Source organism: Parambassis ranga, chromosome 12 (genome assembly GCF_900634625.1).
Source record: "Parambassis ranga chromosome 12, fParRan2.1, whole genome shotgun sequence".
In the NCBI taxonomy this organism is placed as follows: domain Eukaryota; kingdom Metazoa; phylum Chordata; class Actinopteri; family Ambassidae; genus Parambassis; species Parambassis ranga.
The window spans coordinates 8,550,399-8,570,674 of NC_041032.1; the positions used below are offsets into that span (position 1 = coordinate 8,550,399).

Here is a 20,276-nt window from a genome sequence, read left to right on the forward strand (position 1 = left end):
ACAAAAATAATATTTAAAAAAGACCTCATGCAAATATCATAAAGTAATAGCTTTAATGCTTCTAAACATTATATAGCCTGTTCTCATCTTAATAGATATTTCAATTAATTTAATATTGTGATGTTATCATTTTTCATGTGTTGCCGTAATTAAAGTGTGATTATATGAAACGGATGGGCTCATAATTAGATTACAGCCGCGCTTTATAACATATTACAATCGACGTAATGCTCGTGGTTTGTGCTGGAGGTGTGTGTGTGATTGGGTGCACTGCTCTCAGCTGAAGGGAAACCAGTGCGAGCAGCGCATGAAAGCGTTTCAGTGCACGTCCTACTTGTAAACCTCTACAGCAGGGCGATTTTGCGCGTTCCCGTGGACTCTCTCGCCATAGAAAACAAAGCTGAACGTCTTCCATAACGGCTAGGGGTGCAGACTGGAGGAATATCCGAATTTGTTCTGGACACACTAGGCTGAATATGGATATACAGTGGGTGTAGCATCGTTGGATACCGAGCCTCCTCGGCTGGGGTGACGGCAGGACATTAGCGAAACCGACGAAAATAACATCTGTGTGTTTTTTTGTCGGGGTGCTTTGTCTTGTCCACCTAACGATAGCAAACCGTCATTCTCATTTCACTTGCAAGATATTCAGCTAGTGATTACTAGCTGCCGCCGGGATGTATCGTCATGTTGTCACCTAAAAGTAACTGCTAGGACGTCGGATTGTGAAGGAAAAGCAGAAAACCTCTCCCAGGTCCCAACGGGTTGTCACCGGGACCTGAATCTGTGTTAGCCACAGTCGCGGAACCCACTGTTTTTGGCGATATGGCGGAGCAAGGCTACACATCTTGGTGAGTGCGCACAGGCGTTGCGCTACCGACTAGTAGCTAGCCAATGCTAGCTGCTGCTACTTCCCAGCCTAATTGTAATAGATCATTAGACCAATGAATTATATTTCTGTTCGTGCACAGAAGGGCTTCGCTTTTCAGGTGGTCGCTTTCATATGAATTTACCCTGTCTATTACGCAAAATGTTACAGATCCAATTATTTTTCCCTGCAGCCCAGATATTGCTAACAGCTAGCTTTAGCTTGCTGCTGCTAGCTAGCAGCGGCTAATCAGCAGCACCAACTGATGCTGTGCTAACGTTATCTAGCGTCGGTCAAATCCAATGGTGCTATTGTGAGCGAATGCTAAAGAGCTAGCTACCTTGTTAACGTCTTAATCACATTTGGTTAGGCCGTTTGCAAATGATGTATTTGCTCATAATATTGATTAGTGCTTTCTGAAAAAAACGTAATTTGTACAGAATCAACAGCATAGCATGACAGTGTCGAGCAGCTTAGTTGACTAGCTGTGCCAACAAATTAGCGTTAGCTGATTAGCTGGTTAGCATAAGTCGTCGACCCTCTACCCACAATAACAAAGGTTCCGCTGTGGAGTGCTAAAGTGGCATCGCAGTAATATCACAAAGTTTCCGTATGGTGACATACAACAGGTTGCCACATTAAGTGTGCTTGAAATCAATAGGTATGATTTACACGCTCAAGGCTACGCTAGCGTTGTAGCCGAATTTTAGTGTTAGGTGAAGTATGGATTAAGCGAAGCATACTATGATGATATGATCAGTGAAATGCGTTGTCCCCGTCAATGAAAACGACCACATTCTTAAGAGTCATGCTAATTTATGAAGCCGTGGTAGTTCATGTGAAAAATTGTCAACACGGATGCAGTGTTGTGATCATTTTTAGAACAACATCGTCTTGGTCATTGGCAGTTCAAACTTACCTCTACCTAAAAGCTGCTGAAGGTTCATTGAATGGTAGTGTTCCACAGATATACAGTGTTCCACACTTGAGTGTTGTTTCTCCAGTGTTTTTACATTCTGTTAAAAACAATTGATGGATTTATGTTTGAGATCAGACATACCAAGTAATTTACATTTCTGTAAACACAGTAGTGTTTTTCATAAATATTCTGCCACAAAGCATTAAGGTTAGGCAGTAAACAGTCCACACATGGTAAATATTTCTATTTTGTGGAAGAGCCAAGCCAACACATTATCACCAGTGCAGATAATGCATATTTTTAACTTCTCATTGGTCATTTATTTCTTTTTTTAGGTCACATTTGACCTGATTGTAGTGTGGGGAGGGGGCGATTGTTGTGACATCAATTGTAACTATCAATATCCAGCAGGCAGGAAACAACGCTCATTCTATCAGGAATTACAGACGGCCATGAATGGAAAATGCACTTTCTGGGTCTCACAACATTTTTTTGGTAACATCTGAATAATGTTAATGTTTAGTTTTACTGGGAGAGAATTACCAGGTAACTGCCTCATTGGTGATTACATTCAAGTTAGACACCAGAGTTAGCATTGTTGTGACTTTAATTTTGCCTGCGTTGTGATTGGATATCAAAATTCAAATTAGGTGCCAATACATGTATGTGATTGGAATAATTAGTTTGGTTGCCCTGACACCGATAAAAGCATCCATGAAGGCAAAAAATGAGTCTATAAAGGGACACGGTATGCTGCCTCTTGTGATTTTTTGCCTTGCTGTTTTTGCTGAATTGATTAACGCTGCAGTAAAATAGTCTTTCAACTTGTTTGGTCATCACTGTGTACAGATGCCTTTTACGCCTGGTTGAGATCTTTTCACAGTAAGCCAATCCATCTACAGATGTCTTCTCACTTCAGTCCCATCACTATGCTTACTGTGTGCATTCAAAGCTTTTCCACATCCAGATACTGTATGCAGGTTCAGATTGTATCCTAATACCAGGTGAATATTGTATCTGAAACATAATGTGTTATGTCCTCCTAAGTGTTGCTCAGTACAAAGTGAAACAGAAAACATAAACAACACTAGCCTCCATCAAAGCAGGCGGTAAAAGAGAGAAATGCACCTTCTAGCAACTTCAGTGTTGTTCTGTACCAGCTGTGACTGCCATGCTGTAGAGCAAGGCTGAAGGTGTTCTGGGTCTTTTCACTTAATGAGAGAGTTTTACTTCAAATATTTTTTCTTTTTAACCAGCTTCCCCTACAGAGTAACATCATAAAGCGGGGCTGTGAATGTGAAGCGCCTTGTGTTAATGCGCAGGCTAACATTAAGGACAGCTACCATCTATTGTGCCAGATATAGTTCAAATGTCATGAGTAAAGGTGGCAGTGTAGATTAAGCCTAATCAAAGCTGCTTTGTTAAAGGAGGCAACAGTTGTTTCTGTGCAGCCAAATGGATCATTCACATGTACTTTTATCCCTGCTGCGCAGCCCTAGTTTCACAACTAGGGCTGCAGCGGTTATTCGAGTCTTCGAGTAATATTTGAGGGCAGAATGCATCGACAACTAATGTATTATTCGATGACTCGTTAGTGACATCATCAGGATGAATCTCCGGGTCGTGGCTAGTGGGATGATCAGCATTTTAGGTGCAAGAGGCCCAAGGTTCGAAGCCCAGGTGAGCCTTTTGTAGGTCAGTGTGACACGCACACGCTGTCTTGGCGCCGGGCATGGAGGAGGGCGCGGTTTGAAGCAAAGACAAAGCAGCGGTCCAAAGAAGGTGTCCACTATGGAAATAGTTATTAGCTGCAGCCGTGTTTAGGGGAAACCTATGAGATTCGCGTGTGATCCGAGTACTTGAATAATCATAAAATAATAAAATAATTGGCGAGTATTCGATTATCAAAATTGCAGCCCTATTCACAACATTTAGAAGTTTAAGCAGACTTCATCTCTATACTGGAGTGTAGTGAACTGATTTGGTAAATGTGGTTGAGAGATGCTGATGAGATCACACTTGCTTGGATGATAGGGGTTTTCCTCAGCATTAGTGATACCCTGGTACATCTTCCACATTTTAAATGTTTTATTTCGTAGCACGTTTCATGTCAATAACTATTGGTAATAGTTTTCATTACTTTGTCCATTACTGTTGAGCAGGAGGGGGGACAGGTCGGCTTACTCATGACAGCATCTTGAGCCGGTGAACACTAGACTGTGGTCCCAATTTCTTGAAAGCAGTAATGTAAGCACCCTTGGAGTTGTGATGTGCCTCTCACATAACAGTTCTTTGTGAGCATTTTAAAATACCAATTATGCAATTTGAAACTATAGCCATTAAATTAAACAGCCACAGGCATAAACACTCCACTTTCTTTTATTAATGTTGTTGGACTAAGCAGGTATTTGAACACAGAATTCTAATGACGCTGGTAGTTTGCTTCCAGTTTCTCTTCCTCACTTTTAAGTTGTGCAGCTGTCAGTGTCAACTTTTTAACCATCGCATTGTAGGCGAAATTGTGAAAGTGTCACTTCCTGTAATGAAAACTCTAGTCGTTGCACTGATGTTAAGTAATCAGTTTGCACGGAAGCTTCAGTATTTTACTGAGAATGTATTTTTATCAAAAAGAAGTTGTATTCTGCCAACAGCTTGTTATTGTTGTTCAGTCTGTCAGACTATTATGTGCAGACAGCACTTCCAGAATGTGCTTTTTTACAGTGACCTTTATATGTTGCTGTAAAACACTTACAGACGTAAGCAGAGGCCGTTAGCATTTCCTGTTCTGTAATCCCAACAAGACATATCTGTTGAAGTAATGAGAAGGTTTGAAGTCAGCTCTTAAATTTTTTTTGCTCTCGTTAATTAATCTGCCACAGTCCCTGTCATTCTATAGGGTATACACATCCTTTGACATACCAAGCTATGTCACAGCAGTTATATTTTAAATGAGACCATTGTTGACGGTCTGGACTGAATCAAAAATGCAGAAATGTCTTTAATGAATGTAAGAAGACCATTCGGTGTCAGGGAACATGGTTATTAAGATCTAATCCTACAATGCTATTATTAAGTCTGTCCACAGTGCAGTCCACTTTAGTATCCGCATTTGTGGTCACTGACTTATCAACTAATCATTCACACAACCCCCTCAGTAGGTGATGTCGATCTGTTGAATCTGCACCTTTAATATAATCCAGTTTTTGCAACTAAGCAGTTGTATCCAGTGTGAATGAGTTGTTCCAGTTCTTCAGACTTGTAGGTGGTCTGCAGAAGAAGATACGATACAGTCAGAGCCAATGCTGCCAAATTCTCTACTTTAGAGCGTACACATTGACCTGTTTGAATCTGGCGGATTACTAAAGCACCTGTTGCCTGTGTCCTGAACAGAAGTACCACTAAGATTATCCGTCACATCTTAAAAGCCCAATTAGTTGTAATTTGGAGAGACGGCAGTCTGAGTCGGTTCAAATTTTGATGCTGAGACTTTCACACATGGTGCTCAAAATGCTTTGTCCTTGACATTAGACTTGATAGCTGCAACCATGAGCTGGTATAGATCTCTGTGTTCATACCTTATGATTTGATCTGAGGCATTGACCTTGTAATTGTAACATGTCAAGTAGGCTTGACTCGGCACCTGACCTCCTATGCTCTCTACATCAGTTTATTCTTTACACATCTGTGTTGTATGTCTTTTCAGCTCTAATTCAATTAAAGAAAAAGATAACACATGGGGGTGTAAACGCACACCGAAGTAGAAATGATGGGGAGGTCAGCTTATTCTTCAGGAAACAAAGAGTTCACAGCTGATCACAAATGGCATTCCTGTTTATGATGGACATAAACATTTGCATTCATAATTTAACTAGAAATTAGAAGCAGGTAAATGCTACTTCCTAATTAGATAGGCAGCACTGAGTGGCTATTGTAAACAAAAAACGGTAACTAAATGTGTAAGTGACATTAAGTAACATCATCCCGTAGGCTCTGTGTGTATGAGGACAGAGTGGAATAATGTATCATTTTGGAAAAACATCTCTTCTCACAGTTGTCAGTTGTTGTCACTGTTGACCTGGCCCTTAGTGGTCAAGTCATGCATGCAACTGGTTTGATGGAGGATGGTATTGGAATTGTGTTATTGAAAACCTAGTCTGTCAGTGAACAAGGACGTCTTATGGCACTTTCGGCTGCCATCCAACCCTCAACAGTCAGGGATTGTATTTTGTTTTTAAATGTTCCATTCATCTATCTCAACCATGTTCTACAGGCTTCTGTGCACTGAATTCAGACAAACCCGTTCGATGCTAGAATATGAATTAGGTCTGTGGTAGATTAAACTGGCTGTCTAGCAGCATGCTGTGTTGACAGTGAGGCAGTGACATCATTAGTGTCAGTGTGGAGGAAAACATGGTTAGTTTCCTAATCAGTTTATTATTATTTAACTGCTTGTAACCCATATAAGTTACAATCTAGGGTGTCATATTTGGACCAAGTGTATCGTTTGTTATCACCTACATTTTGAGTCAAGTATACCGGACCCCATTATAATTTGATATGTGTGTCTGCCAAGTGTGTCTCTCAGTCATTAAGTAGAGGCCTGTGTTGGACAAAGAAGACCAGGGCAAAGCTACATGATGCTGCTTTGTCCTGGTGTCCTCTTTCCACAATGAACTACACGCTACCTCTCCCCACCTAGACACCCTGTAGTCATTCCTCTACGACTGAATGAATGAAACGGACAGAAAGTTCTTGCTTGCTTAGTTTCACAATGAAGGACCCTGGCTGTGCTGGGCTGTTTTATCAGTATGGGGATGAAAAGAAGAAATGCAACCCAGGGTTGCTATAATACCATTTTTATACTCAAATTTCCTTTACCTGTACATGTGCCTGTCTGTTTTTAATGTGTCACATTCAATGTGATAACGCATTGCTAAAAACAGTTAACTACTTTTGTTTTATCTTTTAATTTTGTCTCCTTAGAATTGACAATGGATCACATGACAGTGCTTTTCTTAGTTGCCACTTTCACACCAAGATTGTGGTACAAAGCCATGTAGAAGTTACTGTCAGAGGCACATTAGGAAAGGATTAGGGTTGCCAGTCAGAACCTGCATGAAGGATTGTGCTGTGTTGGTTTTTCATATATATATATATATATTTTATATAGTTGAATTAATCTACATCATATGTTTTAGCGAGGAAGTGGACATTGAAATGAGTTATTATCAGAGAGTTCAATGACATTCATTGATTGTGATGTATTGTTACTGTTAGGTTCGGCTGGTATGAGAACTAAAACCTGCATGATGCTGGATGTTGCAGAGGAAAACCCTTTATTTTCATTCTTTGCTGCATTACTATAGCTAGGACATAGTTGCTAAAAGATGGCCAGCTCACCATGAAAAAAGTAAAGGGAGAAATGTACAGCAGGATGTAAATATAGCAGTTAAACACTAATATAGCTTGCAACAACTATAAGCGAATGTTTTACAAAGAAATGTGATTTTGCATCAATGCCGATGTTGCGCTTTGCATTGTTGAGTTTTTAGCAAAAGTAGCATGCTAGTTCAGTCCAGTGCTAGTTGTTTGTTTGGGAGGAGATTTTTGTCATTTTATTCTCTCCTTGAGAACTGAGCTAGGTAAATTATTCATTAATTCCACCATGGTAGGTTACTTTTCAAACTGCATGTTTGGCACCCTGCCTATGTCTCATCATTCTTCAGTTTAAAGTATTCCCACTCAGCTGAGGTCTTCTGCATGTTGTTTTGTAACAGCATCGCTGCATGACATTCACTGCCGGTCTGTGAGTGTGTGGGATGTCTGCATTTAAGTTGAGATACTAGTATATTTCCACATTTTACAGTGCTTTAAGTTGAAAGGCAACACCGAAAAAAAAACAAATATTTGTGTCCAGCGCATTTTAAGACATTATTTTAATTTCAATAAAAATGGACAGCTTTGACACATGTACAGAGCTGATTTTCTTTTAACTGCTGCCAACAAGAGTGACAGGAGACTTACAGGTCAGGGGAAGGGTCACATCTGTACCCCTCAACCAAAGACAGGCATATTACAATGCCATCGTTGTTCTGGCCTGGAGAAAGGCCATCATTTATATGGTTGCATGCCATGTTGGGACTATGTCAAAGCCACAGATAGTTGATATGAGAACAATTTGCTGCTTACACACCATGACTTTCAACACCAGAATACACATTTGTGGTCAATTAATGCTGAAACGCAGGAATTAAATGTATATAAATGCTAGGGTTGAAAACCTAGAGACAATTTAGATCCTTAGTCCTTTCAAAACCATCCGTGAGCTTTGTTTGTCCTGCATTAGATGCTAACCATGTGCATTCGGCAACTTTGAGCATATTTCTTGTATTATGTTGTCCTTAATTCACGGCTGGTTATTTTTATTTTGGTAACATTTCAGTGACGACCACAGATAACTGGCAATAATCACCAACTGCTCTGTTGTACTTTGTAATGTAAAGTTGACACAGACGTGACCTTCTTGCAGGAATCTAGTGCAAGAGTGTTTATATTAGCAGTGTTGACAGAATTTCATCCTGCTCATGTTTCAGCTATGTTTGTGTTGGGGTAAATATTTGGGTTGTTTCAGGGCAGGATTCTGTTGTGGTGGATATACTGTTACACATTAGTACATACCATTTCCACTATTGAACTGTGATCTTTTAGGTAGCTAAACCTTTCTAGCTCTGCAGATATCTGATGCATAGGAGGATCAACTAAAAAATGTTTAAGAGCCAAAACCTCTGTCCTTGGTACATGGTTTCCAATGTGCCTAGGACTCTGCATCCCCCTTTGCCTTATTGACTTTTATAATCAATAACTTGTTTTCTCCACTTCTTTTGAAAAATTCAACAAAAAAATTTGCAATTCTGATTTTACTATCGAATTGTTTCACTCTCCGCTGCTTTGTTGTGTGTAGTTTGAAGCTCACTGATCTCCAGGGGACAGAATATGTTTAGCACTGTGCAGCGCAGCAGCGTTTTCATGTAATATGGTATCATCATGTGTTATTTCTTCAGTCTATTATGTTTCCTTAGTGTGATAATAGTTCCATGAACTCTGCTGACCCACTTCTTCGTATATACACACAATGCTAAGTCTTAGCTGTGTAATTGATATACTGCTCGCTTAGCTTACAGTTACTTTTATATAGAGTCTGTATTTGTAATCCTAATTCCTAGAATGAAATTTGCTCCACATCAATTCTGGTTGTTGAAATTTGCTACAGGTGTATCTCAAATAATTGACTTTAAATAACAGTTGAATACATTCTTTTTCCCATCATGGTGATATAAAACATGGAAAGAACTGTGCAAAGTTTGTAAGTGTGTATGGGTGTGCACCCTTCTGCTTATATTATAGAGTAGAATCCAGCAGGAAACCACCTTTATTCTGAGTGAAAAGAATATTTACATAATTCACCACAGTTGAACAATTTCAAGAGCTGGATGTTCTGACCTTCTAATTTACCGGTTTTGAAGCTCATATTTCTTTGTTAAAGAAAGAGCGCCTGCAATTAGGTCCATCTTACTGGCTCAACATACGTCTCACTGCCTGTGTGCCTCGTGTTGCTAATCACACCGTCTTAGATAAATGCTCCTTTGGCTTAAGGAAAACCCAGGAACACCTTGAAAATGTCATGGGAATATCACACAATAAAAAAAGAAGCAATACATTTAAAAAGGAGAATGTGTTTGAGACTGTTCACATCAGAGGAGAATTACACTCGAACAACAATTTTGTTTTTAAATAAGAGTGTGGTCGATTATGATGACAACAATTGTTGTGGTAACGGTTTTGCACAATTATTTTTCCTTGGATAACAGGCGCCATGTTTCTCTTCTCAACAGGGCGTACTCGCTAGTTGACTCCAGCCAGGTGTCCACCTTCCTCATCTCCATTCTTCTCATCGTCTATGGCAGCTTCAGGTGAGTCTCAATAAATAAATAAGTACCTCAGCACTCAAACGAATGCTCTGTTTGTCTCACATCACCAGTAAAACCTTCTAGCAGTGTCAGAAATTTAGGATGACAGTATGACAGCTACTGATGACGTTGAATATTGACGTACATTGTAACCTGCTATCGCCTGCGATTCAGAAAATGGTCATCGTACAATCTGCACGCATCAAACTTGACATTGTACCAAAGTTTATTAGATCCACCTTGCATAGCGTGTCATGCAATGGTCTTATAAGATTGCTAAAAAATCGCACGGTGTATTCTGGCCATTAACCAACTCACCAAAACATTTGTGTGAGATGCTTTTATCGAGTCTAGTTTCTGGCTACAAGAAACATAAGAAATATAAATAAAAAAAACATATTGTGTTTAGTGTTATGGTAAAAATATAATTTCTTTATAGCCCTGTTATCAAGGTCCAGCATACATCTTGGTAATTTGGGACACATTTAATGCTGCTCAGTTTCCTGTAAACAGTACTGCATGTGTTGTTGCACTGAGATGATGCACATAATGGTGTTTCGATTGCTTTAGTAGCATTAGAGTTACCAAAGCACTGAGGAGAGTTTCATAAGGGCCTTATTGCCAGGTAAATGGCCTGCTAGGGGTTTTCTTTTAAGGCTGAGAGGCTAGTTACATTTCTGTCATTGACCCGTTATTAGAGATGAAAAATGGTGGCAGGAGGAGAAAATGTGCCTGTTTTTTTTTAAATACAATAAAAATACACGTTCAGGCAGTTTTTTTTTTTTTACTGCTACATTCATTTCAGATGAGAATTCCTACTGAAAGAGAGAGCTAGGAAGAGCTGATAGGTTTGGATATATTTACTATATGTCAGGCAGTGTAAAAGCCTGCTTAACATTCCTCAGATAAGTACTTAAAGAAAACATGAATTATATCCCACTTTTTCAGTTTGACTAGAACGTTTCTAATCACATTATCTAATTTTTCCCCTGCCTTTCGTGGAATATTTTAGGGGAACGGGAGTGTGCAACTGGTGCCACAAGCTGCTTATCTTATCTACTTTAAGCTTGTAGTTGAATTTTAATTTGGTTACATTTGTAAAATTGTTGGATTTACATTTTATCTGTTGGGTGTGTTTTATGAATTGATTCAAGTGAGACACCTTTTCGAGCGTCGGTGTAAAGCAACATTTCGCTTCAAGTTTACAGATCTCCCCTCCACTCAGCCTGCACTGTGTAATCATCCTTTGATTTGCTGTCGCTTGGTTATTTTGTGTCTATATTTCACTTTTTCACAAATTGATTAAACTCCTACACAGTGTGAGACATTGAGTCACTATCTTAATATTTCAGAGGATAGAAATGTGTCATCTTCTATCGACAGAAATATTCTTATATGTGAGGGCTGTATTCAAATAATTTCACAGTAAAATTGGCGCAGGACATTTGAGTTTGCCACACGGAGCTTTTTACCTCATAACAGACTGTGTACATGCTTTAAAAGCTCCTAAATATCTCCTCTCTCCCTGTGCCTCCTTCCTGCAGGTCATTAAACATGGATTGTGAGAACCAGGAGAAGGATAAAGATGGAAACACCTCAACAACGGGGTCTTTCAATAACAGCAACACAAACAACAGTAAGTGTTACATGCAAAGAGAGACTGTTTTCTTTGATAATCGATTGACCATTCTGTTTCTCATGTGTACGCTTGATTTTTATTTTTCAGGCATTCAGACTATAGACTCCACACAGGCCCTGTTTCTGCCAATAGGAGCATCTGTGTCTCTGCTAGTGATGTTCTTCTTCTTTGACTCGGTACAGGTGGTCTTCACCATCTGCACTGCAGGTAAGTGCTACCCTTAACCATTACACAAGAGCGCTACAGCTGCATAATTACCATAAGGTTTTTACATTTCTCTCCAGTTGTTCTGCACTGGGAGGACCCCTTTACTGTGCTGATTATTGAAACTGAAGACCATTAGCTGCCCCATTAAACTCAAAGAAATGACTGGAGCAAGCACTCTACATGTATTAGACTCTTGATCTCACTGCTGTGTTTTGTTCCTCTCTTCAGTTCTTGCAACAATTGCATTTGCATTCCTGTTGTTGCCAATGTGCCAGTATCTGACCAGACCCTGCTCCCCACAGAACAAGTAAGGAAATCATGTGGATTCTTTGTTCTCTGTAAATGTTGCTCCAGCTCTTTCATGCTGTTTTGTGTATGCCTTGAAAATATTTATAAACTCAAGTTTAGGAAAAAGGAAGGAGTCAAAGGCTTCTGTGCTGCTTTCGACTGCTTACTAATTAATTCTCCGAGTTGAGGATGTGATTCTTAGGGGGGGAAAACTGGATTTGTATTCTGTCAGTAGGAAAGTCCAGTGTAAGACTCATAGGTGTCACCACTTTGACGATGGTGGTAGTGCATGTGGCAACCAAAAAAAGGTGAAGGGATATACAATTAGTTCATAAAAGAACACACGTTACTCCACAAAAATGTGATCGTCTTTCAAGCTTTCATTCTAGAGACTATGATAGTTATTTTTTCTTATGAATAGCTCCAGCCGATTCCAGGTTCATTTCTTCTTTGTGTATTGCCTCATTTCAGGATTTCGTTTGGTTGCTGTGGGCGTTTCACTCTGGCTGAACTCTTGTCCTTCTCACTCTCGGTCATGTTGGTGCTCATCTGGGTGCTGACTGGACACTGGCTACTCATGGACGGTGCGTCTTGTGTTAGGTTTTTCATTTACCAGGACCGAGTGTATAACACAACAACTTGTTTGAAAGTTCATACAGAACAGTTCTGCAGCAGGTTGAGTATTATTAGAATCACAGATAAGATGCTAAACTGCTGGGAGTATGTGATTCACACTAAAAGACATTGCTCAATGACACGCTTTAATAAAGTTGCAGAAGAATGTACTTGGTTGTGTTGACTGATGTTTGGGCTCACCTGTCAAAAGTTAATGACTGACAAGCAGAGAAACATAATAATAATAATGCATTGGTCTTATATTGCGCTTTTCTGCTCTGTTGGGCAGGCACTCAAAGCGCTTACATTGAGATGCATTATTCTTTCACACCACATTCACACAGTGGCAGTGGTGAGCTACCAGTGGTAGCCACAGCTCCCCAGGGGGAGACTGACGGAGACGTGGCTGCCAAGGTGCGCCTACGGCCTCTCCGACCACCGCCGATTCATTCATACGCATTCATACACCAGTGAGTGCACTGGAGGCAATGCGGGTAAAGTGCCTTGCCCAAGGACACACAACAATGACTAGGGAGGAGCTGGGGTCGAACCGCCGACCTTCCGGTTATTGGACAACCCTGCTCACCACTGAGCCACTGCTGCCCTCCAAAAAAAGACATGTGCAATAATTTTCAATAATTTGATTCACTCTTTGGCTTGCATTCTTTGAGTGAACGATGCGGCTAAGAAAAATGATTACCATCAAAGCTTGTAGATAAAACTTGTAGCAGAGTTATTCAACCAGACAGGAAAGTGAAAATCTGATTCTTTATACTGGGATTATATTCTTTTTCTGCTGACATTTGTCCCCAAATATGGACTTGTGTTTTAAACTATTGTGTGTTTTTCCCTCTGCAGCTTTAGCCATGGGCTTGTGTGTTGCCATGATAGCCTTTGTGCGACTCCCCAGTCTGAAGGTGTCTTGCCTGCTGCTGTCAGGACTGCTCATTTATGATGTGTTCTGGGTAAGATATTCTCTGACCCCAAACTTAACCTGCATTACAGCTGATGTAAAAAAAAACATCACTCAGTTCACACCAAATAATAATTCAGATTAGGTCTCAATACACCTGAGTTCGTACCTTCTGCTGTGTTGCATTTTACACACGTACAAAACAAAAACCGTCTGTTCTGTCTGCCTTCAGGTGTTTTTCTCAGCCTACATCTTCAATAGTAATGTGATGGTCAAAGTTGCCACCCAACCTGCTGAAAATCCCATAGACGTTCTGTCCAGGAAGCTGCACTTGGGGCCGGGGATGGGCCGTGATGTACCCCGACTCTCTTTGCCTGGCAAACTGGTCTTTCCTAGGTAATGCTGGCATGAAAACAGCCAAGTGTGTGATCAGGATTGAGCATCCATCTGCATCTTGTGGATCTGTACTCTGTCACTATGCTTGCTTAAGGACTCTGGTTTGGAAGTGTTTCACCTTTATTTCTGCTCTTTATGTCTTTACAGTTCCACAGGAAGCCACTTCTCCATGCTAGGCATTGGAGATATCGTGATGCCGGGACTGCTGTTATGCTTCGTCCTACGTTACGATAACTACAAGAAGCAAGCAACCGGGGAAGTCCCGGGACCTGGCAACATGTCCGGACGCATGCAGCGCGTCTCCTATTTCCACTGCACTCTCATCGGATACTTTGTGGGTAAGCAATCGATCAGTGGACGGATGGATGGATCAAGGATTTATGGTTTTTGTTGTGGTACATTTGAACACTCTACTAGAAAAATGTTTCCCATCTTTTTCATGTATATTTATTATTACATGTTTTTATTCAGGTCTGCTGACTGCCACTGTGGCCTCCAGGATCCATCGTGCTGCTCAGCCTGCTCTGCTCTACCTGGTGCCCTTCACCCTGCTGCCTCTGCTCACTATGGCCTACTTGAAGGTATCATTTATTTGCAAGATAGAACTTAAGCTGCAGTGGCTTTGCTATATTTAGCAGAAAGGAAAAACCAAATGTAGAAATGGAAACTTTTCAGCAACTTTACTAAAAGGAAGTGTACATTAAATGTTACAGACATACTGGTTTATGTTTGAGGTGCTGCCGATTGTTGACTGAAATGCTAACTTTTTATCTCATCTCACAGTAATGTTCACCACAAATGTGACTATAAAAAGGGGAAATGTAAAAAAAAAAAAAAAAAAAAAAGTAAAATATTTTAAACTGTATCTGTCTAAAATGATCTGACAATTCATCTTCCAAGTGCAGCAAAGCAATAAATATGTCTGAGTTGTGTCTAAACTAGTGTTTGTGTTCCACAGGGGGATTTGCGGCGCATGTGGTCCGAGCCTTTCCACGCCAAGACCAGCAGCTCTCGCTTCCTGGAGGTATGATGCACCCGGGGATAAAATGACCAACGCGGGGAAGACCACAGATCTTTTCCCTTAATGAGAGGGGAAGGAGAGAGGGCGCACTCACAGTGAGGCCATGTTGTCATCACTACTTCATGCTTTCCACCAATCTTCTGTGAAAACCTTCAGAACGACACCAGTGTGTGGATCACAAACGCCCCAGCACAACCCATCTTTGGTCCCTGTAGCCTCCCCATTTCATCTCCGCTTCCTCATTGCTGTTTATTTCCTCTTCATTATAGCACATCCTGCCTATGCTGTTTTTGTTCTACCCCCCTCTCTTTTTTCCTTTTCCCCACTTCTGTACTCGGTCTTTTTTTTTGCCACTTTCCACACATGTCCCGTCTCATTCATCAGGCCTCTTCCCCCTCTGCATTTTCTTTCTTTCTTCTGCATCTCTGTTTCTCTCAGATGAACTTAGGGGCCAGGCCTCCCCCACCTCCCCTTCCTTTTTGTGGACTTACGGTTGTGAGCTGGGGTTTATATATATTTTTTTAGCATTGTCGTGGTCATTATTATTAATATTATTATTGTTATGGAACGATTTAAACAAATGGAGAAGAGGTGGAGTGTTGCAGTGGCACAGGACAGTGCCCAGGAGCAGCGACACCGCAAAGGAGAAGAGTCTTCCCCTCCATCCGTCTCCCCCTTTCACCCTCCCTCCGTGATGGCTTCTCCTGAGCGCTCCTGCCCTTCTTCTGACACTCCCTGCGAGCCCCACCCTCCTCCTCTCTGGTCATCTGCTGTCCTCATTCCCCACCCTCACAGATAACTATGTATTTTATTTAGAAAAGTTTTATTCTTGGCATATACAGAAAGGATGCATTATAAATTGTTAAGCCTCCCCAAGCGTTGGAGGGGTTGGCTTCTATTTGTATATATGTGTACACATGTATTTGCGGTATCTTAAGTTTGTATTTGTGTTTGGGAGCATGTTGAATAGGGTGGGAAACTGACACCAGCCAACAGCCGAATTTTGGTGATGTTTGGCTGCCAGTTGTGCCGAGTCAACCAGTGAGCACCCTTCATTTGAAGGCTGACGTTTGACTAAAGCAATGGACTTATTTTGCACTGGTGCTGGCAGATGACAAAGTTAGTTTCCTGCTCTAGTGTTAAAGTGTGAGCGTGTGAGTGTGTGAGAGCAGAGTACATGAGTGAGCGTTTGTTTTACTTGGTTTTATTTTGAAATCATCAACATGCTAATGACGACAATAGTCAGGTTTGCATTGATCTGGGCGTGTTGGATGAAATGGCATCAAACACATGACAGTTTGTTTATCAGGCATTTTGCAGACAGGTGAAAATGTAAAAGATCCTTTCAAACAAATGAATGTTTAATTTGCTTAAGGTATGTTGGCAGTTACTATTATTATGAACCGCTGGGTTCTGTACAGAAATTCTCTTGCGCACAACCTTATTTGACGTGGAAACACTAAAAGCTACTTATTTTATTTTAGCTCCCATGCGTCTCTAAATGTCTGAGTATGATGATATCCAATCAGGTTTGACAAAAGACAAGCCAGTGCTCACGGACAACTGAACTTTGTAAATGTCAGTGTTTCACCTCAGTCGATGAAGACCTGACTATTGTGGGAGTTTAAGCCTGCAGATGAGGGTCAGACATACTGTGGTTAGATTCATGTGTAGATTTGTGAGTGATTGAGTGGAAGTGTGTGTGATTAAATTGCAGTATGTTAATCTGTTTGGACCTAGAGGGGGGAGTTATGAATCAGTCATTCCCTTCACAAATCAAATAAGAAAATTGGAAACTAAAACGAACCCACAGGATGTTTCTACTGTCACCATTTGGTACCTGACAGTCATTTCTTTTGTCTTTCCACTGTTTTGTGGTGCTTGTCGGTTAATATCTGATGTATACTGGAATAAGTGTGAGTGAGTGCACGGCGGAAGTCTGAGAGACGTATGGATGATGCTGGCTTTTTTTTGTTTTTGTTTATTTTTTGTTTTTTTACTTTTTTATGCTATCTGGCCGTGCATGTTAAGTGTACAGTGTATCATTTCTCAGATTGCATTAACAGGGCTACTGCAGTTTCAAGCTCTGCCTGCCAACACCGAGGCACTGGACCTATGAGCTCCCATCAGTGGGTGTGACACAGGCTGCAGGTCAGAAAGACTGGGATGGGTCAGTTCTGACTGATTCACAAAGGCTGAACATTATGACCTGAATGCTGTCAGGTTTGGGACTTCCGGCATGCCGCTCAGTGCAGTCGTCTGAACTCTGACATGGAACTACAAAACCCCTTCACCTCCTCATGGACATGACTAGAAAATATATAGATTTATATACATATATATACATATATGTGTATATATACATATATAAATATGTATAGATACTTTTTTTATAGAAAATTGTTTTCTTTTTAGCCCCTTGTTTGAATTTTTTTCTTTAGTGCGTTAGGTTTTTTTTTTTTTTCCCCACTTCTCCCCTCCAGCAGAGGACTACAGTACTGCTGGAGCGTTGATATAACAGCTGAATGGATTCTGTATAGAAAATGGTGAATAAAATAAATTAAGAACTGTGTAGTGAAACATGAATCCTGAAGCACTCGATCTAAAACACTTTGTCTCCTTTTAACCCTTCCCCTTTCTCTCCCTCCTCATTCAGGATTCTGCTGTAAATAAACATGACTAACTGTAACAACACTGTCTATTTCTTTGGGTCTCCTGCTTATTGGACACAAATAACTAATCAGTGAGGAAAGTATTTATGACTAAAATCTGTTAACAGTTAAATATAGGATGAATTTTGCGTCATTAACAAAAACTTTCTGTTTTTTTTTAAGCACAAACAAATTGACAGGAGATACTTGTGTAAAAGTACTGTTGCAAATTGTCTTGTGGATATTTAAATTTAGGGACATGTATTATGTCATCTGTAGCCTAATGAAGAAGAAGCTGTTAACACCACAGCTGAACCTGAATGATTTGTGCTTTTGAAAAATTAACATTTAAGATACGTACCTGTTTTCTGACCAGCCCATTAAAATGAAATCTCTGGGTCACTTCTGGGCAGCAGAATTGGAATGAAAACATCTTGCACATGCGTTAAGTGGTGGTTTAAATGGCCCAATGCGTAAATTCATGCTTCTCCAGCAGATGGCAATAGAGTACAAATATATTTAAGCACCACAGGAGAAGTCAAACACACCTTGATGAATCTATTTCCATCTGCCAGCCAGAATCATATCCTCACTTTTCTTTACAGCCGCCTTTGAGTTGTTTAAGCTAAATGTGCCAACATGATGACAAAACGGTGTTAAATATTTCCACAGCATGCTTTCTGTTCATGAGTGGAAAATTGCAGAATCAGAACAAGAAAAAATTCCTTCCTTGATCCAGCAATTAAACTAAAATGAACAGCATGTGCTAATCAAAGTGAGGTAATGGGCTCCTGCAGGGCACACAGGGGAGAGATCTCACGAGTCTTAATTGGAAAATGGCCGCCTCAATGACAGACCAAAGACGCTGAGTCAAGAGTTTGGAGAAAAGGCTGCAGCAGAATGGGAATAATATTCCTGAATGCTGAGTCCTTTTCTCTGCACTCGCTCTTGTTTGTTCATGAGGCATTTTATCTGCCTGATCCACTGTGGTAAGCAGCTCAAGGATGACAGGTCTGTGGACTTTACGGTTTAATATTAGCTTGTTGCTTAAGGGCTGCAAAAGGCCACCAAACCACCAGACAGACGAGCAGCCTGACCCACTGACTCGCTGGATGGATGGATGAGGTGATGGGGTGAGGGTGCTGTAGAGGGGGGGGGGGGGGGGAAGCAGGACACTGGGTGGTTTAGTGGGTGGGGGGGAGGGGGGGGGGGGGTTGGAGAAGGTCGGCGAGGTCAAGGCAGGCAGGGTCCACCCCTCTGCACCTATTGGTCAGACAAGCTGATGATTCCTGTGCAGCTTTGAAGCCCCTGAAGTGGACAGAATTCCACCACGGCCATGGGGATTGTAGCATGTCATTTGTGAGAAATATTTGGCAAGATGGTCCTAAAACGGAGAGGTTGGAATGCAGGGTTTTGAATTTAGAGGGCACTTTTAGTTTTCTCTCCTATTGATCCTGAACTTTGCAGACAGGCAGGCGACAGGGCAGCCCCAATTATCCATAACAGCTACAGAAATCAGTTAATTTAGAGGGAATATTATTCAAATATTGATTGTTGAAACTGCGTAAAAACAGCACAAAATGAGCATGTCCCTTTTTTTTATCTTTAACCACTTTAATATCAGTACTGTGTCAGTCAGTAGAAACTGAGTGTGTGCAACTACATTTCAAACTTTTAGAAATGATCCTAAAATCTGGAGAAAATATCAAAAAGAATGTGTAAAAAAAAAAAACAAAGAAGAAGAAGAATATTGGAACATAGGGCCAGTACAGCGCATTATATGACTATTATCAGGCGTGTTGGCGTACAATGAACTACACAGTTAAACTTGTTTTACTCTCTCTCTTTTTACCTCGCTCTGACTAGTAAATATATAGCCAGGCAAAGCCCATAATAAATTTCAGAGGTAGTAGCAGATGAAGTCAGCCAGTGCAGGTAATTTAAAAAGTGCTGGTATTTATTGGTGGTGGCCCCTGCTCGTTTTAATGGCACAGAGGTTCCTTCCTCTCCTTCTTCTTCTTCACTCTTCCAGTCAGGCATTCCTGGCTTGTTTAAATAAGGCCTGCCTGCCTGGGTGCGGGTGGATTCCCCTCTGGCCCTTTGCCCTTTGACCTAATGTGCATTCCGTATGTAAAGTGAGGAATTCCTCTGAAGTTCAGTTAATGGGGTTGAGTTTTTTTCTTTTCATCCTTTGGACTCTGCTCCTGCACTGGAAAGATAGATCGGGGTAAAAAACAAGCTCATAGCCGTGAGTTATGGATGAGGTTTATGGTTTATTGTTAGCGGGTAAAAATCGGTGTCCCCTCACATGCAGAGTTTGGGCTTCAATAAACTTCTGCGGTGATTAACACGGATCATGACTAATTGATTTAATGGAGTGTGTTGGAGGAAGTGGAGTTTGTGTGGTTCTTCCACCGGTCACTGTCTCTGGAGGCATGGAGGCAGTTACATTAATTAGATTATTACTGGTAGATATGAAGTGAAATGCATTTGCTGTCAGGAGGGGACAGATTTTGCTTATTTGACCTGTGGGTTCGGTGGAGGCGCATTAAATATAATAAGACACATATAATCACTTTTTAGAGCCTCACAGATCACACCGCTGCAACAATTTCCTTACATGGCATTCATAGTTCAGTAGGTTTATCATCTATAACAACATCTTTAGGTCTTTACAGTAGAAGATAAAGATGTATATTTGCTATACTTTCATTCCTGCTGCTGTAGGATCCACTCATAGACTTATAGGACAGGCTTTTTAAATTGCACTTTAGCTGCTCACAGCTTCATTT

General features: G+C 40.8%; 1 protein-coding gene across 1 annotated transcript; it reads left to right on the top strand.

Annotated features, from left to right (window-relative positions):
• Positions 1-310: 310 nt before the first annotated feature.
• Positions 311-17,522, top strand: sppl3 (signal peptide peptidase 3). The gene is made up of 11 exons (XM_028417260.1): positions 311-851; positions 9,680-9,757; positions 11,299-11,390; positions 11,481-11,600; positions 11,829-11,907; positions 12,360-12,472; positions 13,362-13,468; positions 13,649-13,812; positions 13,960-14,150; positions 14,284-14,393; positions 14,771-17,522. Exons 1-11 carry the CDS (start codon positions 826-828, stop codon positions 14,840-14,842), a joined length of 1,152 nt encoding a protein of 383 aa, XP_028273061.1. The 5' UTR covers positions 311-825; the 3' UTR covers positions 14,843-17,522.
• The last annotated feature ends 2,754 nt before the right edge of the window (positions 17,523-20,276 follow it).

Excerpts from the sequence above, each read along its gene's own strand:
- sppl3 (XM_028417260.1), top strand. The coding sequence starts at position 826 with ATGGCGGAGCAAGGCTACACATCTTG. Across the intron at positions 13,469-13,648 it reads TCATTTATGATGTGTTCTGG|GTGTTTTTCTCAGCCTACAT; the intron begins GTAAGATATTCT and ends GTCTGCCTTCAG. Across the intron at positions 14,394-14,770 it reads TCACTATGGCCTACTTGAAG|GGGGATTTGCGGCGCATGTG; the intron begins GTATCATTTATT and ends TGTGTTCCACAG.